The sequence below is a fragment of the Octopus sinensis genome, linkage group LG2 (assembly GCF_006345805.1).
Source record: "Octopus sinensis linkage group LG2, ASM634580v1, whole genome shotgun sequence".
NCBI classification, from domain to species: Eukaryota; Metazoa; Mollusca; class Cephalopoda; order Octopoda; family Octopodidae; genus Octopus; species Octopus sinensis.
In genome coordinates, this window is record NC_042998.1 from 108,099,587 (window position 1) to 108,126,397 (window position 26,811).

Genomic DNA, 26,811 nt, shown 5'->3' on the forward strand with positions numbered 1-26,811 from the left:
AAAAACATGTTACAAGGCATCTTATTTGATGCTATATCATTCTACTAATCCACCACCCAGGACTGGTACTTGGCAGAGCAGCTAACTGGCTTCTGTGCTGGTGGCACGTAAAAGGCACCATTTGAGTGTGATCGTTACCAGTGTTGCCTTACTGGCACTTGTGCCGGTGGCATGTGAAAAAACATTCGAGCGAGGTCATTGCCAGTACCGCCTGACTGGCCCTCATACCGATGGCACATAAAAGCAATCACTACACTCTCAGAGTGGTTGGCGTTAGGAAGGGCATCCAGCTGTAGAAACTCTGCCAGATCAAGATTGGAGCCTGGTGCAGCCATCTGGTTTGCCAGTCCTCAGTCAAATTGTCCAACCCATGCTAGCATGGAAAACGGACGTTAAACAACAATGATGATGATAATGATGTGTCTAACATGCCAATTGGATGCCATATGCACACACATATTAACATACATATAGAAATATATTTATATATATACACAAACATACACACTCACAAATATATAGGTACATAATTAAGAACAGAAAGAAAGAATGGAGAGAGAAAAAAGGAAATCAATAATTCTCCAAGAAATAAAGGCAGTAAACAAAGATAGAATTATTCAGATAGAGAAAGATCGACAGAAGTAGGGAAGTAATTCATAAAATGCTTACTTCATAGTTCATTTTTGTTGTCAATTCTAGCTTTTCTGTGACAAGGTTATTCCATTTCCTCCGGCTCTGTAAAGCATTCTCTGGGTTTGGTAAGAAGAAAATGGCAAAGAAAATAAAATGAAAAATTAAATGAGAATAGAGAGAGAAAGTGGAGAGAGGGAAGGGGAATAAATATACATTTATTACCATTGTTTTAACATTTACTTTTCTATGCTGGCATGGGTTAGATGAGTGTATGGCTGGAGCAGAATTACCTATAGCTGGATACCCTCCTCAATATTATATATCACTGTTATGAAATATGAGGATTGTACCTCAAAGCCAAACCCAACCTATTTCTAACCAAGGTAATAATCTCTCAGTCAATTCAACAACAATACAGCCCAGTCATGGTTATGTGGAGAACTAGAAACACGTTAGCATTTTGTTTACAAAGACTGCTTGTGGAGACATATCAAGAAGCTTGGTATGCTTTCTGCTTGAGCAGCAAAGTCATTATTTACAACCACCAAACACACATACACATACATATTTATGTAGATATTTATATATGTTTTATCAATCTTCTCCTTCTGGTGCAGGAAGCCACTTTATAGTAATCTCTATATGCATCCATCATTGTATATATGTACAGATACAAATATATAAAGTCATAAATGACAGAGGAGTATTTTGATGGAATTTTATTTAACAATAAGAAAATATAATAATATAAATTATTTACATGCTTTTAAGTTACGAAACATTTTGTTGAGATATTAGAATTTTCTTATTGTTAAATAAAATTTCATCAAACTATATCTCTGTCATTTACGACTTTATATACTCATCATTTTCTCTTGTATTATACTATATATTCTATATGTTTTGTAGAAAGATATACTAAAGCGCTTTTTAAATGAGTTCTACTGGATTACTTGAATCCATATACTGAAACTTAAATTTATATATATGTATACACACACACACACACACATATATATATATATATACACACACATATATATATATATATATACACACACACATATATATACATATATCTCCTGCTCCTTTTGCCCTTCTCTATACATAGGGCAACCAGGACACCGCTTGGCTGACCAGTTTGCCGAACACCTCCAAAACATCCGACTCGGCAATGACACCTTGGTCTCGTGCCATTTCCACTCTACCGGTCACTCTTTGCAACACTTGTCTGTGTTTGGATTGTTCTTGCACAGGGGCCATCCGGACTACGATCTTCGCTGTGAACAGGGATTAATCTTCTCTCTTTGCTCCTTTGTGCCACATGGGCTCAACTCTCCTCCCCTCTTTATATAACCCTCCACCCCACTTCTCTCTTCCTCTCACACCTATTTGTTCCCACCCACCTCTCCTCTCTTGCTCCGACTCCTACTTCTCTTCACCCCTACCCACCTTCTCCCTTCATCGTCACCCCTCCCTTGTAACCCTGCTTCTACACAATCCAACCCCACCTTCACTATCTGTCCCATCCCACCTCACCCCTTACACCCACTCCCACATAACCCCACCTCTACCCCCACCCTCAGCATAACCCATTATGGAGAAGCCATTATGAAAGACTGCTGAATGTGGAGAATGAACAGGAGTAGGAGTTGAGCCAGTAGAGGGACCAGCTATCTGAATAGACAGCACTCTGGTAGATAAAGCAATTAAGGGTATGAAGTCAGGCCCATCAGGAATTGCTGCTGAGATGCTTAAAATATCTGGTGGTGTGAGTTATGGCTTAGTCACCTGTATTGTAAACCAGGTAGTTCATCAAGGAGTCATACCTAATGACTGGCATAGCAGCACCATAGTTAACTGCTACAAGGGGAAAGGTGATGCTTTAGATAGAGATAACTACAGGGGTATCAAAGTGCTGGATCAGGTGGTGAAGGTCACAGAAAGGGTCATAGCCCAACTGATTAGGGAGAGAGTCTACTTAGACGAGATGCAATTCTGTTTTGTGCCAGGTAGAAGCACCACTGATGCTATATTCCTGGTATAGTAACTGCAGGAGAAATACCTAGCCAAAGATAAACTCCTATACTTAGATTTTGTGGACTTGGAGAAAGCTTTTGGTAGGGTCTCCCGATCACTTACCTGGTGGGGGATGCAGAAACTAAGGATTGACGAATGGTTAATAAGGGCTGTACAGAGATGCCGTTTGATGAATTGTCTATAAGGTTAAGCGCTTTATAGATATAAAACCATTAGTTATTTTATGACCAGCCATATAATAAATTTCCTATAAATAACATTGCTGCTCTAATGTTTAGAGTGTGCTTCTTTTTTGGCCATATGAGATCCACTGATGATATTTACACATATATATTTATATGCACACGTCCAAAATCATATGGTTGGGAACCAAGCTTTTTACCACACAGCCATACCAGCACCTAAAAAGAAACTGTACTCCATGATGGTTTTTTTCAGTCTGGAGGAAAGAGCTGTGCACATGGACTTCATCGATCCTTCAAGACGCTTAATGTTCCACTAGAACTACAGCAAGTTGACAGCTGCAGAAAAATCATGTTAACAGGTGAGCATTTCAGACATTGACATTCTGGTGAGGCAGGACTGGGTGTAGTGGTTAGCGTTGGCCAGAGGAGAAGTAGTAGACACGTTATAAATGATGAAATGTGGGAGGAGTAAGTGAGGAGTACTTAAGTTCAGGTGGCTCAAGATCAGCTAGCTCCAAGGAGCATAAGCCATTGTAGTAACAGTAGTAGAAAAGGTAAAGAGAAGAGACACAATCTTTATGGACCAGAGAATGGAATGTGTTGTTGAACCACTTCATACCAATCAGTTCAGTGGTTTATTTTTGTGATATAGTCTATGTACAACAACAGCTGCAGTTCAGACACCAATCTGAACAATGTAAACAGTTTCCATAATAGAAAGGAATAGTTTTGGAGAAGATTTACTTAGTGTTTGCAGTGTGAAGTTCGATACAGAGGCTTACTACATGAATGTATAGTTTACAGGATCTCGATGGCTGAGAAATGGAGAGAAAAAGAGAATTCTGCAAATCCTCAAAGTCTGTAGATATCCTTTTGGCAAGGAATCAAAAGGATTGGCTGCAGTTCAGATGACATTCACTTAGTGCAGCTGTGGTGCTGAATAACATCCACCAAGTTTGGGAGTTGAGTAATTTTCTCCAAGTATTGTGGATATATTCTTAGCCTGAACTTCTACAGCACAGAAACCAATCACCCACTTTGGGATATTTTGGTTCTGTGTAGGATGTGGAAGAACCTGCCTTAGAGGATGGTTTCAGTCACCCACTAACTGTTATTGTTATAAAGGAGGAGCACAGGTTTTGCCAGGGACAGTTAGCATAGAATTGATGGAGTACTGTAATGGTCGGATCCTTTGAAGACAGATAGACAGGTGCACACACACACAGAAAGACAGACAAACAGATAGACACAGACAGACAGACAGACACACACACAGACAAGCATACAAGAAGACATATAGAGAAGCAAACAAAGACAGACAGACAGACAGACACACAGAAATTATCAAACAAACAAATACAGACAGACAGACAGAAATGCAGACATACACAAATAAACACAGAGAGTGCCAATCAGATACACTGAGACATACAATCAAATTCACATACAGACACACAGTTAAACATACGAACACACAAAGAAATATACAGGCATGCCAACACATACACACACAGAGTCAGATACTGATACACTCACAGATAGATAACCTCAACATAGAATTGATGGTATTTTTGGGTATGATGGGTAATTACTGAAACTACTACTACCACTACTACTATTACTAAATTTAGTTGGAAGGAACTAAATAAAAATACTGATTGCACATAGAACATAAACAATTAAACAGTCAAGTTTATTATGTGGCTTTGAGAAGTTTGATTAATAAATAACTGTAATCAAGTTTTTTTTCTGATTTTTTGATTGATAACATAATTGAGATGGCAGATACCAGATTTCATATGAAAGAATCTAGAATAATCATAGCAAAATGACATTGCATGAAGTAATTGTAGAGAAAAACAAAATTGAACATGTGAATTGCAAAAACAGAGTGGGGGAAAGGGTTGTGGTGGAATATTGAAGAAGCAGATCCTTCGATAGTCAAGAGAGTGTTTTTGCAACACAACACAGCAATATTCAATGTAAATGGGTCAACAATGCAAGATGCCAGACCTAAATGTCAAATAACTGTTGAAAATACCTGGTTGCAGAAAAATAAAGATGCAAATAACAGTGATGATGATGGTGGTGGTGATGATGATGATGATTCAATCATGATTTTCTTTATTAACTATTTTTCTGACATTTATTTAATGTTTATTCACGTCTTCTAATAATAATGATTAACCTGCCCTTTTCTATTCCTCTTATAATGATAGTAATTTTGTTTGACACCTCTTCCTTGCAATTCCAAGTTTACTCATCCATTTGTATTCATTTTCTGATATCTCTAAACATTCAGGAATCTGTCTTTCTTTTTCTTTCTTGTCACTGTAAGTTGACTATCTTACATGTTTTATACTACCTAATCACTCTAAGTTTTCTTTCTTACATATATTGTCATATTACCTTATACTGTCATGGTTGTCTGACATATACAGTCATATCATATACTATTCCACTTGCCTGACATAGTGTATACTGTCTTGCCACTGATTTATTTTTCATATTTTATACTATCTGATTACTGTAGGTTATTCTATTTTCTTGAACTTCACTTTGTAAGTTATATGTTTTAACTATACTGATTTGTCACTGTAAGGTGTCTTTCTTATATATCCTATATTGTCTTATCACTGAAAACTGCCTGTCTTACCTATTACAAACTGTTTTGTGAATGTAAGTTGCTTTTCTTAACTTATATTGTAATGCTATAGCAGATTATTCTGATTTGTGACTGTATGTAGTCTGTCTTACATATTTGGAATTGTCTTATCACTGTAGATGTTTGTCTTATATTATATTGTCATTGTTTTTCTGACACATCTTATACTGTCTTGGCACAATAGGTTGTCTTACTTATACTGTCTTATCATTGTAGGTTGTCATTCTTACATCCACTATACTGTCATTATCTTTCTTACATTCATATACTGTCTTGTCACTGTAGATTGTCTGTCTTTAATGTCACTGTAAGTTATCTTACATAACTGACATTCATACATATACTGTCATGTTACTATGAGTTGTTTTTCTTTTACACCTTATAGTGTTTTGCTACTGTTAGTTGTCTTACATATATTGCATTATCACTATTATTTGTCTTCTTAAAAAATCTTATATTCCTTATCACTCCAAGTTGTTTTTCTTATATATATATTATCTTATAATTGGAAGTTGCCTTACATAACTTATACTGTCTTATCATTCTGTGTTTGACATATTGTATATGTAAGAAACAATAGGTTTTCTTGCATATCTCCTGATTCTATACTATCTTAGATATCTTATACTGTCTTCTCATTGTAGACTGTTTGTCTTTCATATTTTATACTGTCTTGTAAAAGGCAAGCTGTCTTTCTTATAGATATTATATCTTGTGATATATGTCATGTTCATTTACATTCTGGATTCAAATTCTGTCAAGGTTATCTCCAAATATCTTATCAGTATAAGTCACATCTGACATTATGGTGTGTGTTTATAAAGGATTTTATATTATTTGTCTATTTAGCATTTTTTATTATACATTGTCATTACGTATTTTGTTGCTGATGTGATCATAAAAAGAGGGGATTGATCATTCAATTTACCAGCCCCACAAGTGATATTGCTAATGCTATAACAAAAATGTCTTTGAAATAATATATTTTATAAACTAGTATTGTGTATCTACATAGAAAGGATGGTGGGAGAAGAGTTATAGAGAAAAGCAAAGGAGAAAACTCTGCTTTGCACTAAAACAAAATTCCCCATTTAGTTCAAGATCAAAAAGGAAAACCTTATACAGTGTGAGATAATCAACACTAGTTGTTCCTGATAGTGTTTGCAACACTACCAAATTCTGTAGCACCTTCACTATTACCTCTCACCACCATCTCTATCATCAGTAACAACAAATGAACAATCTCAATGAGGGATATTATGGAGGCTAAAATGAGCAAAAAGAACAAAAAAACAATTGCATCCATCACCAGAAATGCCACAACTACAGCATCTATTTTGCTAACTGGCTCCAGCAGTAATATGAAATAACTGCTACAGTAAAGAGTGCTACAAAGACTGGATCTTTTTCAAGAGTCAAAAGCACTGCTCAGTGATGAATTTACCATCATTGGACACATATGGACTAGAAAATGGTAAAGGTTGAGGTGTTGGATTTGCCAACAGAATTAACACCTGGTAGCAGATAGAATGCACTGTTCCAAAAGGACTAGATACACTAGTGAACATGAAGAGGCACTGTCATGAGACCTGTCCCAAAACAGACATGGAAGTCTTGATCTAAGTACAACTGGAAAACTTAGACAAGATTCCCAAAACAATAGATCTTCCAAACAGCACCCAACTTTACATTATAGTGAAGGATAGAAGGTACAGGTGTCACATATGTGGAATCATTAAGCATTTGAGAGCCCCCTGCACATCAAAACAATATGAATCCATAATGCTGCTGATAGTGCAAACATGACAACAGCATTAAAGACAGTAACAGCAATGCCAGCAATAGTAACAACAACTGCAGTAACACCCCTAAGCAGCTACATAATGAGAAACTGGTTACACCAATGTCATCACCAACAAAATATAGCAGGTGAGTGTCCTTTGCACCTGAAAAAATAGATACATACAGTACAAACACCACAATCAATACAGATGAAAATGAATGGACACAAATACATATGCATACATACTATTCTATTTTCCTCCTCTGGCATTTTTGCCTTTAAAAACTTTACCAAACAATGAAGACAAGAAGAAGCAATGACAAAAATTTATGATAGAAGAGGAAGAAGAAAACCAATGATATCATAACCTGTTAACCATCTCCCACCACCACTACTATTACTGACAAAAAAAAAAAATAAAAACAAGAACTAAATCCACAATCACAACAACTAATCTAACAACAAATATCTACTCATAACAACCATCATAGCAAAAATGACTAAAGAAACAAGGACATGCATTAATAACTTGTGGAGTAATGTTAAACATTTGTCACATGCAGGATGCAACTCTTTTATCAGCCCAACCCATTGCACCATGATGATCACTCTCTTGTCACTTTTTGGTTGAGAAAGGCAAAATAGTTTTCCTTGCCTGGCAGCCATGGCAAAAGAGATTTACAAGAGTGAAGATCAAAACATCTTTTCCTTTCAGATAAGCCTTCACCAACTTCAAGTTCCACTTGAAGAAAGAAGGAATGGCGATGTGGGAGGTACTGCTCTTTAGTGAATCTGCTACAAGGTAGTTGAGAAATAACAAAAATGAACTGAATAAGTCTACTTTCAGTATTTACCTGGAGGCAAGGGAATAACAACTAAGAGAGGATATTTATCCTCAGGAGTCAGAGAAATCCTGGATCTGGGAGGTTCCTTAATTACCTTAGGTGGCTGTCTCCCCATTTAAAATTTTTTATTCAGAATAGGAGACAGTGATCATGATCCATTATAAGGTCTCCAATCTGAAACTTGGTTCAAATGTTTTCAACAGACTAGATTCTACTAAGCATACCCAAGTTACTAAGTATAGGCGCAGGAGTGGCAGTGTGGTAAGTAGCTTGCTTACCAACCACATGGTTCCGGGTTCATTCCCACTGTGTGGAACCATGGGCAACTGTCTTCTACTATAGCCTTGAGCTGACCAAAGCCTTGTGAGTGGATTTGGTAGACAGAAACTGAAAGAAGCCCATTGTATATATGTATGTGTGTGTTTATGTTTGTGTGTCTGTGTTTGTCACCCCAACATCGCTTGACAACTGATGGTAGTGTGTTTATGTCCCCATAACTTAGCAGTTCGGCAAAAGAGACCGATAGAATAAGTACTAGGCTCACAAAGAATAAGTCCTGGGGTTAATTTGCTCGACTAAAGGCAGTGCTCCAGCATGGCTACAGTCAAATGACTGAAACAAAAGAGTAGTGGTGTTAAGCTGATTGATGGGGTATCTTATTTCATTCCTTTTCTAGCCATCACTTACTCTCTTTTTCTTTTACCAGCAAATATGTGACTGCCATTAGTGTCTCTTTGCTATTGATATCTGAGTAACAAGAGATTGCATTGAAATTTTTGGTATCTCATATACCCATTCCATTTAGTCACTTCTGTCAATATCCTTCCTCGTGTCACCTTTTTACTGACTTCCAACACTCTCATAAAATTACCACCTTGATTATTCTTTTCCTATGCTCTCTCTCTTACCAGATAACATTACCCTTCTATACTGTTTGCCACCATTCCCTCTCTCTACAATTAAATCCTTAATGACATCCATCACAGTATCTTATAGTTAACAATTTCTATGACTATCCATCACTCTCTTTCTTTTATAGCAAACATGCAGCCACCCCAACATGTCTCACTCTCAACACCCTCTGCTATTACTCTCTCTCCTCCATTACGCTTCCTAGCTCTGTGTTGCCCCCATTTCTCTTTCCTCTTCTGCACTGTTACCCAGTTGTTCTACCTCTCTTAGCATACACATGTTTAGTTCTCCCTCTCATCCAAGTTCATCTTCTATAATTACCCTCTGCTCTTCTTTACAGGTCATGTAGCTCCAAACAAATGGAGACAACATACAGAAGTGAGAATTTTTTTTGTTTTGCAGCATATAAGGCAACTTCACTAATGCTGGTGCCATAATAAAATACACCCAGTATATTCTATAAAGTGGTAGGTGAATAAGTGGTGACAATGTAGATTTGAGCAGTCCCTTTACTCTTGTCTTGTTGAGAACATGATAAATTATCTAATGCTAGGGTCACAACAAATTACACAATAAACAATATACTCTGTAAAATGGTTAGCTTCAAGAAAAGTAACCAGTCATAGAAACCATGCTAAAATAAAATGAATCAGCAGAATATTCTCCCCAGGCCCAGCTAGGAAAAGAGTAATTCCAAGTAAGAAATGGTTTGGACTGTAATGACCTGCTCAATCAATGCTTGCATGGAAAGTGGATGTGGAATGATGATAATTCTATGTTGTATTGTTGTTTCTTTTTTTAAGCCATAATTCAATATCATCATGGTAATATATATTTTTCCATGGTTGCATCACTTGATAATTTGCTTTTGTAATGTCCTCTCATTTGTAGGACTTGTGGCAAGTAAAAATATTATTGTTATTATTATTATCATTTTGAACAATGAGATATTTTAGAAAAATTCTTCTTCTTCTTCTTATCATTATTATTATTAACAACAATAATGATAATAATAGTTTCAGCATCCATTTCTCCTCACTAGCATGAAATGCTTTATAGGTTGACTAGCTGGCTAGCTGGCTGATTGGCAAATTGTATCAGGCAAGAGCAAATATGAAATCCATAAATGTCTGATATATTTTTACAGTTTTGATTTATGTAGCGAGTGATGTTAATATAATAATTATGTTGTAAATATGAATAACAGAGCATTATGGTGAAGCAGACTGCTCTCTCTGCACACAAGCAGAAAGAACTGAGAACATTCAGAAATTCTGATCAGAGTACTAGATAGAGCAGAGAGGGTAAGACCCTACTCAAGTTGACAGAATATAGATTGAAAAATAAATGTGGTAATAATGATGATGATAAAACTATTACTGCAACTACATGGAGATGTTTGTGATGATAATACTACTACTACAACCACATGTTATGATGATGCTATATGATTATGTTCTTGATGATGCTAGTATGATTACAGCTACAGAGTAATGATGATGATAATACTATAGCCAAATGGTAATAATAATATTTTAGGATTTGCTGAGGAAGCAGGAAAAAAATTATGAAAAAAATACTTAAGTGATTGATATGCATTTAAAAAGTTATCTCATTGATTAGTGAACTGGTAATTACTAACCTGCCAACATTCTGTGTCCTTTTGTCTCTTCTATTGCTACTAAAATAGTTTTTGTTCACTGATAAGGTAGAAAACTTTACCAGCAATGTCCAAGTCCCTCCTTATTCCTCTTTTCATCCCTACTGTATTTTATTTCCCAAAACCAAACCCTAAGCACAATATTCTCCATGTCTTTCTTCAGATAACTAAAACTCTTTGGTGCATCCTCTTAGTTCCTATTTTTCTTAGAGTAATCAACCCTCAGAAGTTCAAAATTAAACATTAAGTGCATCAACCTTATTTTAAAGAGACAGTGGGCAGTCAGCATCATCATCATTTAATGTCCACTTTCCATGCTGGCATAGGTTGGAGAGTTTGACTGAGGGCTGACAAGCCAGAAGGCTCCAATCTGATCTGGCAAAGTTTCTACAGCTGGATGCCCTTCCTAACACCAACAAGTGTCCCTAATTATTAAATTATTTTACTTGACTTGGAGATACAGGCTTATTTAAGAGATTAAATAGGACAAGGTTGTCCTATTAGGTAAAAGTAAATCCAAATAGCATAAAACAGTATTTTTACATGATTATTTAGGTGAGATTACTAAACAAAACAATTATAATTGCTTAATTTCAGGACAGTCCTGATTCAGCAGACCTATGATGAGAAGCTACTCAAACAGTGATTTCTTTTGTTTATTCACCTCTGTATTATGTAAAGTATCTTTCATTATTGTTGTTCTTGAGCTTAAGATCAGTCCTTGTCCACCAGATCAATGATATTCTATTTATGACTATCCTGCCTTTATATTCAAGTAATGTATCAAGGACTATATTATCTAATGAGGCTTTTCTTATTATTGTTTAGCCCAAGGTCAGCTCTAATCCAGTAGAATTAATAATAAAAGATGTTCCTACTGGGAATATTTTTATTTTATTCAGACATAATGTATGTATAACTATACTATGAAATCATCATCATCATCATCATCATCATTTAACATCTGCTTTTCATGCTAATATGGGTTGGACGATTTTGACTGAGGGCTGGCGAACCAGATGGTTGCACCAGGCTCCAATCTTGATTTGGCAGAGTTTCTACGGCTGGATGCCCTTCCTAACGCCAACCACTCCGAGTGTAGTGGGTGCTTTTTATGTGCCACCGGCACGGGGGCCAGTCAGGCGGTACTGGCAACGACCTCGCTCGAATCCTTTTACACATGCCACCAGCACAGGTGCCAGTAAGGTGACGTTGGTAATGATCACGCTCGAAAGTGAAATATGAAATATGACTTTCTAATTTTAAACTGTAGGTAGGGTGTCATTTGAAAGAAATTTGGCAGCTATTTCTAACAGATTAAGCTAGTTGTAACTGCACAGAGGCTGCTTTGTTGTTTATATTGATGCTGAAGTAAAAGATATTAACAACAGTAGTTCATTCTCTGATGAGATGTAAAATAAGTTCAATTGTAATTGGCTGCTGAAGTTTCATCTATAGCAATTACAAACACAGTTTAGGTTTCTGAGAAGTAGTTGAAATGCTGTCTAAATCAGCTAATTTATTGAAATATGGAAGAACGTGTTTAGATGATTTTGTTTTCCTTTTTTTTTTATTTAATATATTCTTGAGTCTGGAAGCTGTTATAGTGTTGTAGGCAGTTTTATACAATTTTCATGATGACTTAGTTTTTGTTTTCATTAGATACATACATTGTTTTCCTGCTGTGTATGCAAACATCCTAAGCCACATTTAAACAAAGATTACCTGATTAATTAGAAATTCATTTACCAACAAATTAAAACTTCTAACCCACAGATGTATTGTCTGTTCTCTGCCTATTCTATCACAACAGCTCCAGCTTCATTGAACTAGCTGCTTACATACCACTTTCACTCAGATCTACAAGTCTCTCCACCCCATGTTAAATGTCAAATCCTGCATTAATCACTTCCAATAATCAGATTTTCAACCTTCTGAAATTTCCATCTTCATATGTTCAAACGGAACATCAACCAAATCAATTGCATCAGCCTGGGAATGTTACTGAGGGGTATTGGAATACTCGTCCTCCTCCTAAACCATTAAGCAAAAAGTTATACCCATTTTCTTATAATTGGATAGTTTAAATTCTTATAATTGCATGGTTTGAAATTTTCTATTTTGACGAAATGTTAGAGTAATCAGTTGAGGTTGTGAATCTTCAAAAGTCTAGATAACCATTAAATCAGTATTGCTGAATTTCTCAACAACATAAACCTTTGTAAGCAAATGAATGTGCCTAACTAATGAATTCCATATAATTACGTGAATGGTAGTTGGAGCCTATAACCTTGTGGTGTACAGTACAACATCATCAGTATGCCTGAAAGCACACATGAAGAGATATATTTATCATAGGAAAAGTTTTTGTGCAAAAAAAACAAAAGATACTCTGATATAAATTTACCCCTTTCAGATGCTAAGTCGAGTTGGAGTTCTTTCACTTGTATTTGGTATTTATTCCAGTCAGGGAAAACTTCACTGTTACTCTCTCCTAGGAATGAGTCCGATAAGTCTGCCATATCTGGGAACGTTTTATTGTGTGGGAATGTTTTCTCTATTGGTTCTGGGATATAATTCTGAAATAAAAGCAAACATTTTAAAGAGAAAACAAAACTTATAAATTTTATGTTATTTGGTACAATAGTTAGTATAGAGGTGTTGTAGCTCATAAATATTTTATGTGAAACAACCAGAACCACATTTAAAAAAAAATTTATGAAAGAATGAATGTATAAATTTATTAGTATACTTGCACCATCAAAAATGATGTTATTTTAAAAGAAATAAGCTAAAACTGGTATTTAATACATGAATTAACATAACATACATTCCATATATTTGATATAAACTTGTTACGACATCACATATTGCCAGGCTGGGTTATGATTAAAATTCATTTACCAAAAGTAGCATATTCTGACAATAAGCAATGTAGTTTGCATTCTATACAAATAATATGAATATATCATTATGCCCTATACATAAAGCTGCTACAGTGAAACATACACTGTGATATATACAAATTTTTTTTAATATATGCTCAATGCATATATTTCCTAAGGTAATATAAATAAATTCTTGTATAAAATATATTACAAGTTTCATGTATTAAGCATGCATGCATACATAAATATATTTTTCAAATATTATATATATATATATACATTGTACAGTACATATCTTAGATATTTCTGCTTAATTAAGCATAATTTTTGTTACATTTTTTGAGAAGTATTTCCAATCAGATTTCCTTGATCATTACTTCTATGTAAAACCACAGATTTTTCTTACTTTTAGTGTGCGCGCACACACACAAACACACACACACACATACGCGCGCACACATACACACACAAGTATATAACAGAAGATAAAAACAATAAACAACTTAGAATATTTTCCTCCCTATGGGAATTGAACTTGTGAACTTCTTAGTCTCTTAGTTCTACTATTGAACTATGTGATAAACATTTATGTAAAAATGATATACAGATGGATAATTTAGTGGGACAGAAGAAATATACAACAAAATTTATTACAGAAAAAGATACATGAATGCGAATTGTTGTTATTCTGCCAGTATGTATTATTATTTCAAACAGATTCTTTGGAGCATTTATAATAGAATTCATGCTGCATAATTTGTGTGAGACATTAGAGCTGTAGTCACATACATATACACACATTTGTGTGTACATTATTTATATATATATATATAAAGAGAATCCAGTATTTGTTTAATAAATCAGAATGAAGATTGTTGCTGTATGATTTAAAAACAAAAAGGAAAAGAAAAGAAAGCAAACTACAGAAACAAAAAGTATAAGATCTTATAAAAAATATCTGCATTTCATATGATAAAGAAATAATGCATATACTGTACAAATATTTAAAATATAACATTCATTTCTGCATGTAATAAGTTTCTGATCATCTATTCATGATTACTAAACTTATACATCCAGATTTTCATTCAAAAATTATATATATTACATCTATATATGTGTTTTCCTATTGTTGAGTTTGTATTTCTCCATTTGCTTGTGCATGTGCACTTAATCAGTGTGAGAGGTGTGTGGGTGTGTTTTATTATATGTATGAATCTTGTGAATATATATTCATATGTACAAGTGTGTCTATTTCCATATGTTTGTTAGTACACATTCTCTGATAGATGTGTCTGTGTGCACAAATGATAGGTGCCTAGGACTTGTGGGTTTGTGTATATTTTCATAAATGTCTCATTGTAGCATGAGTGTCTCTTCCTTTACTTCCTCTTAATCTCACTTTCACCATCACTAACCTTATAATTCTCTTTCTCCTCTTTCTCATCACCACCCCTCCCCTATCTTTCCTTCATTGTTTATTCTCTTTCTTCTGTCTCCCTTTTTCCTACTACACTTTAGTGGGACAGAAAACAAATATACATCCAGATAAATACACAATGAAGCTTATTATAGTAAATTTCAGCTTGGAACACACAAGAGTGTACAAAGAAGGTATTATGATATTTAGCTTCAGTGCACAACTGATTCTGCCAAATAGCTGCACTACAAATATCATTTTTGTTTTTGCTTAGTCCCAAGACATCCAGAGCAATAACAGTTTCCATTATTGGTTGACACATACATCCACACAAACAAACGTGTACATGCAGCATTTAATATATATATATATATATATATATTTATTCATAAATTGCAGATTCAAATGAGATAGCATAATGGTTAGCCAATGCTTAGAACTCTATGAAAATCCATATGTTTTCAAATTCTAATCAAATATTAGAAAAATTTTATCCTCTGATTTTCTTTTGGTAGTATATACATGTCAATAATATAGAGTGTATATCAAAGAGAAAAATTAAATAATAAATTTATATCACCTTTTTATTATAACATCATAAATTACAACATCTTTACATGTTTTACTAGTGAATATTAGTATGTTGTGCAGTAGTTGCAAGGGAGATGGATTTCAAATCTTTAGAAGAAAGTAATAATTTTTCATATAGTTTTTATTTAGCACTGCTTACCAACTGAGATCGGTAAACAGCAATAGATTAAATTACTATTTTCTTCCGAAGAGCTGGGTTTCTAGGGGATTACGTGACTGACTACCTAGCAATTACTACACAACATACAAATATTTACTAGCAACACACATGTAAAGACTATTGAAATTATGACGTTACAATAAAAAGTTAATCTAAATCTCCCATTTTATTCTGTTTTTGTGTGTGTGTGTGTATGGGGGGGTATATGACGTAGACCTTTGGCATTATGTTGTGCATGAGAAGAAGACCCGTCAAGGCACGCAGTCATGGCAGACACCAGTGTCACACAAATAGCACCCATGGTGGTGACATGTAAAAGCACTCATTACCTTCCTGTAGTGGTTGGCATTAGGAAAGGTATCTAGCTGTAGAAACCATGTCAAATCAGACTGGAATTTGGTGCAGCCTTCTAGCTTGCCAGCCCTGGTCAAACCATCCAACCATAGCTAGCACGGACAACAAACATTAAAAGATGATGATGGTGATGATGATGAAATATATATATGTGTGTGTGTGTACAGGGTGCAGTGAATATATTGTCGTCTAAATTACGCAAAAATGGAAATAACACTAACATCTGGATTTTAACAGATATGTTTAGCAAAATTATATAAAAATATCTTGAAATACTGAAGAATAAATTTATTCAATAAAATCACCATTGGCTTCAACCATGGCCTCCAGACGACTTCAGAAACTCCTGTATACTTCTGGACGGTCTCTTGCTTAAGTTGGTGAATGCTGCCATAATCCTTGCCTTTAGTTCATCTTTGGTATTACAAGGAGTTTTGTTGGTCTCTCACTCAACTGTGCCCCACACATAATAATCAAGGAGGTTCCAGTCTGGGGAGTTAGGTGGTCAGATGTTAGGGATGATGTAGTCACAAAAATTGTCTGACAGCCATGAGTGGGTTGTCTTGCTTGTGCAGATTCTTGTTGCTATCCTCTCAACCCAGGGCTAGTATCTCCTCCAGGTACCTGATGTAGGCTTCTGTGTTGAGTCTGAGGCCATGTGGTAAAATGAATAGAGGCATAACATCGCCATCACTAGTGGTCACTTCCAGATGCCACCCTCTCAACCCAGGGCAGCACTACATCCTGCAAGCACTTGATGTAGGCCTTTGTGTTGAGTCTGAGGCCATGTGGGAAGATGAATGGGGGCATATCATTGCCATCACTAGTGATCACTCCAAACACCATGATGTTGACTGGATGTGTGGTTTTTATCACTCTTGGTACATGCTTTGGGGACACAGCAAACCAACAGTTGTTCTGTGTGTTCACCATCTGTTTGTATTGGAGCTTCCAGCATGAATACCAAGCAGTACCGCATATCAACTGCAAATTTCTGGCAGAGTGAATTTCGTCATGTGTTGTTTTTCTCACAGACGGTGGTCAACTGATCCTACTATACTCTGTAGTCAACAAAATCATAAACAAACAATGCACATGCACGAAATTAAAAATATAAAATGGTGACAATTTACCCATCGCACCCTGTATATATACACATATTCGTACATGCATATGCAAATTCATACATATGTATAAATACACATATGCATATACACATACACCATCATCATCATCATCCTTTATTCTCTATTTTCCATGTTGGAATGGATTGGACTAGAACTGGTGCTGGAGAGCTGCACCAGGTTCCAGTCTGATTTGGTTTGGTTTCTATGACTGGATGCATTTCCTAAGACCAATCACTTTACAGAGTGTGCTGGGTGCTTTTAATAAGGCACCAGCATGTACATTTTTACATGGTGCTGGCATAAGTGCTTTTTACATGGCACTGGTACAGGACTCTTGTAGGCCAATCCTCTTCATCAGAGGGAGCAGCCTTAACACTTCTGCTGTGGAGGATGAGTCTTCATGAGTACAGCAAATTCCAGATATCTAGATCTTTGTGACCTCTACTGAAAGGTTCAGCATCCTGAGGTCATCCTTCAGTTCTTCATCCCATATCTTCCTGAGTCTCCCTCTTCCATGAGTTCTATCCAATTCAAGTGGTTGGCACTTCTTTTTGGAGCTGTTGGCATCCATTCTCATCACATGACCCAACTAGTGCAGCCTTCTCTTTTGTATGCACCAACTAATTCCTCTAATGTCTAACTTCTCTCCCAGTATGCTAGCACTCTGTTGCACATGTACACTTACATTGCACATCTAGCAGAGTATACTAGCTTCATTCTTCTCTAGCCTTCACATGTTTCCTGCATTCAGGGCACATGTTTCACTACCATGTAGCATTGCTGTTCACATATATGCATTTCACTCGGAGAGAGAGACCTTTGGTTGGGAACAGAGATAAAAGCTCTCTGAATTTTCTCCGTCCTTTCTTTAGCTACATCCCACCACACACATGTATACATTACATCCATCTATATATATATGTGTGTGTGTGTGTGTGTACATATACATACTTGCATGCACACACACACACACACATACATAAACATATTTATATATATTTGCATATGGCTGAGGACAGCTACATAAAGAAATGCCAAGCTCTAATTGTGGAAGGAACCTTGGAAGGAGTAGAGCCAAGAAGATGTGGAATGAAGTGTTGAGAAAGGATCTTTGGACACTGGGCCTCATTGAGGAAATGGCAAGGGACAGGGAGTTGTGATGATTTGCTGTACTTGAGAATACACATCGAGCTAAGTAAAATAACTGCCATCCATGCTTGTCCTTTGCAGGTGCCAGTGCTACATAAAATGCACTTGTGCTGGTGCTGCATAAATGCACCTATGCTGGTGGCAGGTAAAAAGCACCCAGCATCCTCTGTAAAGTGGTTGGCATGAGGAAGGGCATCCAGCCATAGAAACCATACCAGAACAGACAAATGGAACCTGGACAGCTCTCCAGTTGGCCAGCTCTATGTCCAACTCATGCCAGAATGGAAAATGGATGTTAAACAATGATGATGATGATGATGATCACACACATATATACAACATGGAGAAGGGTCTGGAAGCTTAAGGATCCTGTGAATGGACAGAAATTTAGAGATGTATTACTCGAAGCTTTTGACGAAAAGAGGAGGATATAGCATCACATGATGTGGAAGACAACTGGAGGTTCCTATGGGACAACCTGTTGAAGGTTATTGACCAGATCTGTGGATGGTGTAAAGTCCTCTCTCGACCCAACTTAACACGGTTGTGGAACAATGTAGCTGACAGGTCCATTAGGGAAAAGAAACAGGCATGGAAGAATGAAGGTAGCAGGGAATTATATCAGATTGCCATAAGGGAAGCTAGGAGACAGGTTTACTTAGCCAAAGAGGAAACAGATAAGAAAATTTATTTGCCAATGTTCTGCGTTGTGAGGACAAAGACATGAAGTGTTTTGTGTTGCAAGACAGTGTGTGAGAGAGAATTGTGATGTCATAAGAGAGAAATATGTTTGCAAGATAGTCTGCCGAATGTTGACCCAACAGAGGGACCAGCTATCCGAATTGACAGTACCTATGGACACATAAGAGGTGCAACAATATCAAAGGAAGGCTAACTGGGAAGATAGTTTTTGTGTGTGGCAAATGCTCAGGTAAAAACTGAAAATGTGCAGAAAACAGCTTCCGTTACATGCTAGGGGAAAAAAAATAAAAGTGACTGATAGCTTCCGTTACCTAGGTGACCAAGTCAGTAGCGGGGATCGATGCTCTGAGAGTGTAGCTGTTAGAATAAGAATAACCTGGGCAAAGTTCAGAAAGCTCCTACTTCTTCTAGTGACAAAGGGCCTCTCGCTCAGAGTAAAAGGTAGACAGTATGATGTATGTGTGTGAACAACCATGCCACACGGCAGTGAAACATGGGCCATGACTGCAGAGGACATGCATAAGCTTGCAAGGAATGAAGCTAGTATGCTCCACTGGATGTGTAATGTCAGTATGCATTCACGATAGAGTGTAAGTGCCATGAGAGAAAAGTTGGACATAAGAAGCATCAGATGTGGTATGCAAGAGAGAAAACTGCACAGGTATGATCATGTGTTGTGTATGGATGAGGACAGCTGTGTGAAAAAGTGTCACACCCTAGCAGTAGAGGGAACCTGTGGAAGAGGTAGACCCATTGGGCAATAAAGTGCACTTACGAAGACCTGTTGAGTCAAGAGAAGTCATTGTCGTTGCATGATTGGCAACTGTGCCAGTAGCACATAAAAAGCAACATTTGAGCATAATCATTGCCAGTGCTGCCTGACTGGTTCCCATGCCAGTGGCACGTATAAAGCACTACTGAAGCGTGTTTGATGTCAGTACCACCTGAGTGGCCCTTGTGCCAGTGGCACGTAAAAAGCACCGACTACACTCTCGGAATGGTTGGTGTTAGGTAGGTCATCCAGCCATAGAAACTTTGCCAGATCAGATTGGAGCCTGGTGTAGCCTTCTGGCTTGCCAGCTGTCAGTCAAACCATCCAACCCAAGCCAGCATGCAAAGTAGACAGTAAACGACGATATCTCCTTGTTTCTTTTTGTGCTTCTTTCTGTGCAAGAGCATAAGCTTGAAACATTAAAGACTTTTTCAATTCCCGAGCATGAAACTAATACATCTGTTTGCTGTGTACACCACCTGTCTTTGTCTTTTGTTTTTTTTTGGTGAATTCTCCCCCTACATATATATATATATATATATATATATATATACACATGCAGGAATCTTCTGAGTTACAGGAGAAATGTGATCCTGAACATCTTGCTGTAATGCAAAATTAATTTTTCCATTTATATTCATGTCATAAAGTGAGAATGCATTCCAACAGACTTTTTGGAAAACAACAAGAAGAAAAAAAATCAACACAACCAACTTTTATGCATGAAAATAATTTCTGAACATACACAACACAATATATATAAATAAAACATTTGAAGAGAAACATGACAGGGAATAAATAACAATGGCTTCTTCAAGTCCTATATCATTTTCAAGTGTCACAATATAATTATGAATTTGTTGTAAATTTTCTGTTTGTGGAAAATTTGTAAAGTCATTGATACAGTTTAGCTATGTATTTTCTCAAACCCCACTCAAAGTTATGGGGTTTACATCAGCTATGTTATCCATAGTGCCCATTATGTTGGACTTCTTCCAGAGGTTTCCTGAATTAGGTTGATGCTTAATTTAAGATGGAAAAAAGTGGAGGTGTGTGACATTACAAATGTAACTTTTTGTCAGAAAGAAAAGTCTGGAGAGAAGGAAGAAATAGTCCAAGAAAAGCGCAACTACACATACATTTTTCTTGGACTATTTTTTCCTTCTTTTTGGACCTTTCCACTTTCTAACAAAAGCCATGCTCAAAACACTACACCCCACCCTCTTTTTTTCCATCTCAAACTGAATGTCAATATTCACTGTGTGCATCCTTTAGTATTTTGTTGTTTTGCTTTATTTTTATTTCCAATTTGTCTTTTATTGCATGCTCATACAGATCTATGTCCTTCCGACTATGATTTGGAGCACCTAATTCTTGGATTGCCCTACACTGGATTACCTGCCATTATGTATACATGGATTGGATTGGATTAGGTTGCCTGTGTTCAGTCAACTGCAGGATGAAGGCCTTAGCATGTTCTCTCCACCAAACATGGTCTGATGTTGAGGCCATGAATTTGACCTGGTCTGATGAGCCTACTCTGCCACACTGGCTCAACATGGTTTGACAGAGGGGTGTAGTTATTATTTTTTGTTATACTCATACCCAGAAGTTTAAGATGCATAATTGTATATATAAAAAAAGAAAAGGGAGAATTCTTTCATTTGTATATAAAGATATAGAAAGAGGTTTTTTTTTCCTTTTTTGTGTGTATCACATCATCATTGATTTTTTTTACTACTTTTACTTTTTTTAGTCATTCAATTTTGGGCTAAATTTTTCTATGAAGTGCAGTTCCATAGCTTTATGGTATTCCGGGTCATTCTGTGAGCATTTGTAGAATGGGATAATTTTAAATTTTCCATTTCCGCATACTTCTAGGTGTTTGCTTAATGGTATCTTGTGTAAGTCATATATGCATGCATCTATTTACCTTTGTCACATCATCAATTATTCACTTCTCTAATTTTGTCACAGATTGGCTGACTGAAAATTCTAAGAGCCTTAAGTTCTATCTACTATTAATATGCCATTCCTAACAACGGTATTGTTATTTTTTTTCCAACTCGGTACATCTATTACCTCTATTTCAGTGCAGATCATAATCCCCTCTTAGTTCTATAAACATAGTTTTTGTCTTCCGTCTTAAAAACAAACTTAAGTTCACATGAATACCTTTATCGTCACTTATTCATGCATCTATTTACCTTTGTCACATCATCAATTATTCATTTCTCTAATTTTGTCACAGACTGGCTGACCGAAAATTCTAAGAGTTTTAAATTCTATCTGCTATTAGCATGCCATTCCTAACACTGGTATTGCTGTTTTGTGGCTTGCCCGCTAACCCCACCCACCCATACTGGAAGTTCTTATCCTCTCACCCCCACCACCACCACCAGTACTGGAAGTCGGTATCCTCTGACAGCCTTCGGTTGTCTCCCATGAACACTTCTAAAGGCTTAATGCCATCCCCACCCCTACTTAGGGTCTATCTTCTATGTAAGGTTGTGATCATATAGTGCATAAAAATGATGGCGTAGTGTATGCAGGCTGTTGTTTGTTTATGAATTCTGCCAAATGCGAGCTTTCTTTTCAGGTACATGATGCTGCTGTCCCCCATCCCAGGGTCACATGGCCCACACCTCCCACACCCTTAGGGTTGGCACACTCAAGAAGGCATAAATCAAAAATATGTATATTTGAGCTATAGAAGATACTTGTTTAAATACTACACACTAGAACTGAACCCCAAAGAAACTTCTTAATCACACAATAGAGCCTCTATGTATTATATACTACTACTACTACTACTGTTACTCCGTCAGTTACGGCAATGAGGGTTCCAGTTGATCCAATCAAGAGAACAGCTTGCTTGTGAAATTAGTGTGCAAGTGGCTGAGCACTCCACAGACATGTATACCCTTAATGTAGTTCTCAGGGGAATTCAGCATGACAGAATGTAACAAGGCTGGCCCATTGAATTACTGGTATAACTCTTTTGCCAGCTAAGTGGACTGGAGGAATGTAAAATAAAGTGTCTTGCTCGAAGACACAATGTGTTAGAGTCTATGATATATATACATATATATATATATATATTATGTACACATGATGGGCCAGTTTTTTTTAAGGTCATTTGTATGAATTTAGAAAAAGACACATAGCTTGTTGAAGAAAAGGTATATTTGAAAACAAATAAGTACAAATAACCTTGAGAATCCTTCTATCACACCTATTCAATGAATCCACTGTTAGCATCAATTGCTGCAACAGTACAGGGCTGGAAGCATTGGCATGCCCAAATCAGATGATCTTTATCAATTTTGGATACAGTGCTGGTTATGGTGAACTTGAAAGATTGTATAGTGTTATGGAAGTGCTGGTTGATCTCTCTCTTGACTATGTCCCATATGTAACAGTCAAGAGGGCTGAGTTGTTAAAAATCAGATATATGATATAAATAAAAAAGAAAAGCAAAGCATTTTGAAAAGTAAACAAAAATATATATATTTGTAAGTCTTTGAAAGATAAATTTATAAACGGTGATATTCCTGTCTGTTACATAATATATAGGGTGATTGAAAAGTAACTCCTTATTTTAAAATACTTATAAATTATTTATTAATCGTAATTTTTACAAAAAAAAATGGATATGGGAGGAAAGCATTTAGTATAAGGTTTAATTTAAAATTCAAGATGGGCCACAGATGTTGCCACTAGCTTCTTGTGTTGCCTGGGAATTGCATCAAATGATTTCACCAGGGACTCTTGTGGGATGGAAGACATAACTTCTCGTATTCACCCTTCAAGTTCTTCCAAAGTCTTTCATTTAGTACGATAAACTTGTTCCTTTAACCAACCCCAAAGAAAGAAATCACAGGGTGTTAAGTCAGGACTCCTGGCTGGCCACTCATGTGGACTACGATGGCCCATCCATCTCCTGGGGAAGTAGGAATTCCATCATTCTCGAATAACAAGAGCAAAATGTGGAGGAGTGCCATTTGCATGAAAATCAAATCTTCAATATTCTCCTAAGCACTGATAACTGACCAGATCTCATCTTGCAGCATAGTGAGGTACCATATGGAGTTACTTTTCAATCACTCTGTATATTGGACTATAGCCATGCTAGGGCACCACTTTGAAGAGTTTAGTCAAACATATTGCCCCCACTATACATTTTTTATAAGCCTGGTGCTTATTCTATCAGTCTCTTTTTCTGGAATGCTAAGTTGCAGGGATGGAAACAAACCAACACGAGTTGTCAAGTGGTACTGGGCAACAAACACAAAGACACACACACACATGGATATGTATGTATATACATCCATATACACACATACACAGAGTATAATATGATTTTTCTTTTACTGCAAAACCTCTTTTGGCTACAACATACACTAAAATTTATTCAGTAAAACACTTCTATATGTTAACTTTTTCCATAAGCAAAATTTTCAGTAAATGTAATTTTTTTTCTTTCTCTTTTTTAATGCTGTGTTTGTGACTAGGGAAATGTAAAGATGTGCACGACCACCCTTGGACGGTTTTGAATGATCATAGAAAGCGTGAGCCTTCTAACTGAAATATTGTGGATTTGTATAAAGGACACACACACAGACATTTTGCCATTTATATATATACTAGCAGTATCGCCCGGCGTTGCTCGGGTTTGTAAGGGAAATAATTATATAAGCATTTTTAGAGATGTAAAGTATAATAGCCATCTCAATATGGCTAACCACAAAGGGGGAGGGGTGTTACTGTAGCTTTTTACGTTCTGAGATTTAATAATAAATTTTAGAGAGTTACTTCCCTTATATATGTCAAAAATGGATTAAAAATGGGAAAAATTGATGGTAAATTTTTTTTTAAATCGTAGACTCATCGTAGACGCGCGCTAATACCCAGACGGTCTCGATATGAATCACGACTATAAGATACCCGCTTTTGGTTAAACTGCACCGCAAAATGTGGGAGTAGTTAGGAATCTAAATCGTAGGAGACAGACACACAACCTCACTTTTATATATAAAGATTTCCTCTATTTACATAATATTGAGGTCTCTTTCTTTCTTTTGTTATCTTACTGTTTTTACCAATATACATATATATATATATATATATATATATATATATAAATATACATATAGTTACAGAGATGTACTTGCATAGCAAGTGACTTGATCTGAGATCGTGTGCTGGAACGAAAACAGTTGCAGCGTTGAAGGTGTTTATAAGCCATTTAAGAAACACACAAAAACCTTAAGATTCACTTCAACATTTAAATTTAATTTGTCAAAATATTTTCGTCGCTTTGAAACCGCGACCTGTTAGCACGATATTTTTGTCAGTGAACAGGTCGCGGTCTCAAAGCGCCGAAAATATTTTGGCAAATTAAATTTAAATGTTGAAGTGAATGTAACGGTTTTTGTGTGTTTCTTAAATGGCTTACAAACACCTTCCACGCTGCAATATATATATACACACATATATATATATGTATGTATGTATGTATGTATGTGTGTATATGTGTATGCATGTATGTGTGTGTGTGTGCGTGTCTGTGCTTGTGATTGTCCTCCACCACTGCTTGACAACGAATGTTGGTTTGTTTACACCCCTGTCACCTAGTGGTTTGACAAAGGAAACAGATAGAATAAGTACAATGCTTACAAAAATAAAACTGGAGTTGATTCATTAAACTACAATTCTTCAAGGCATTGCCCCAGCATGGCCACAGACCAATGGCTGGAAAAAGCAGAAGAATAAAAGAATACATTCTCTGCTTTGGTCTTATGTTCACCCTCACACACACACACAAGCGCACACACACACACACACACACTCACACACATGCACGTTAGCTTACAATTTTATTTATATATTTGCGTGTGTATGTGTGGAAAGAGGAAGTGGGAGGCAGAGTGAAAGAATCACTCACTACAGTAAGTGAATTACTTTCGTTTTATTCGTTGCCCACTGTGTGTGTGCGTTTGCGTGTGGTGTAAACCAGACTAAGAAAAGCATTTGACACACACACCAGAATGTGAGTTTTCTGTAAATTTTGCTTAATTGGAGTTTAAATTTTAAAAACTGGACCTGGCATGACGCGATGCATTGTACTCTTAAAACTGCTAGGTAAATTGTAATTGAAGAAATCCTATATTGTAGATTTGTATAACTCCCAAAGGGAGGCAGATAAAATCTGCCTTTTATAATAAGAGATATTCAAAATTAGGGAATGGTGTACATAAAATCCAGGCTACATGTGATTCATAGCTGGCATAACCTTGGAAGTAGTAATTATCCAAATGAGGGGTAATCTGCTAGCTGCCCCTTGGGCCAAAGATACCTTAATCAAATGAAATTTACATTGTTGTCAAGGGATCCCTTGAAAATGTGTGGAAAACACAGTTAGAGAAGAAAAGGAAAAGCATACACATAATAAAAACATCTACTTCCTATATTAAAAAAAAATGAAATTTGTTTTATTCAAACACACACACACACACACACACACACACACATGCACACAAAGGTAAAGTAATTGTTGTCTGGTGAGAACTGGGATTGACTCCAAATGAGAAGTGAAGTTATTCTCATAAAACTAAGAATTTTGTAGAACTGACAAGCAATTAAGGAAAGATAGCTGGTCACTTGTGTCCAGACAATGAAACTGTCTCTTCCATCAATAATTAACCTCAACTATTTTCAATGAATTCTGAATTCATCTGACTTGGCCCAATATTCCAATCTTTCTGTCTGTGTTAATTTAGGACTTAAACGCTTCCCTAACAAATGAAAATTAGATAATTGGATACAAACAAAGGAAAGGATCATAATGCACATGAATAAAAATAGAAGTAAAATGAAAGAATAGAGCTTTACCAGCAACAGCAGTATAATGCAGAAATTACTT

The 26,811-nt window shown here is 36.3% G+C and overlaps 1 protein-coding gene and 1 long non-coding RNA gene across 11 annotated transcripts in view; one reads left to right on the plus strand and one right to left on the minus strand.

Annotated features, from left to right (window-relative positions):
- Window positions 1-11,037, plus strand: part of LOC118761142 — a 34,194-nt gene extending 23,157 nt beyond the window's left edge. The window contains exon 3 of the long non-coding RNA XR_004997173.1: window positions 11,010-11,037. This is a non-coding gene — a long non-coding RNA (uncharacterized LOC118761142). The remainder of the gene's footprint in view (window positions 1-11,009) is intronic.
- LOC115225588 (coiled-coil domain-containing protein 171) overlaps window positions 1-26,811 on the minus strand; it is a 268,237-nt gene that overhangs the window by 203,359 nt on the left and 38,067 nt on the right. For all 10 annotated transcript variants that reach the window (XM_036498806.1, XM_036498818.1, XM_036498816.1 and 7 more), the window contains 2 exons: window positions 13,131-13,302; window positions 670-749 (listed from right to left, as the gene is read on the minus strand). In XM_036498806.1, coding sequence (XP_036354699.1) covers window positions 670-749; window positions 13,131-13,302 — 252 coding nt within the window. The remainder of the gene's footprint in view (window positions 1-669; window positions 750-13,130; window positions 13,303-26,811) is intronic.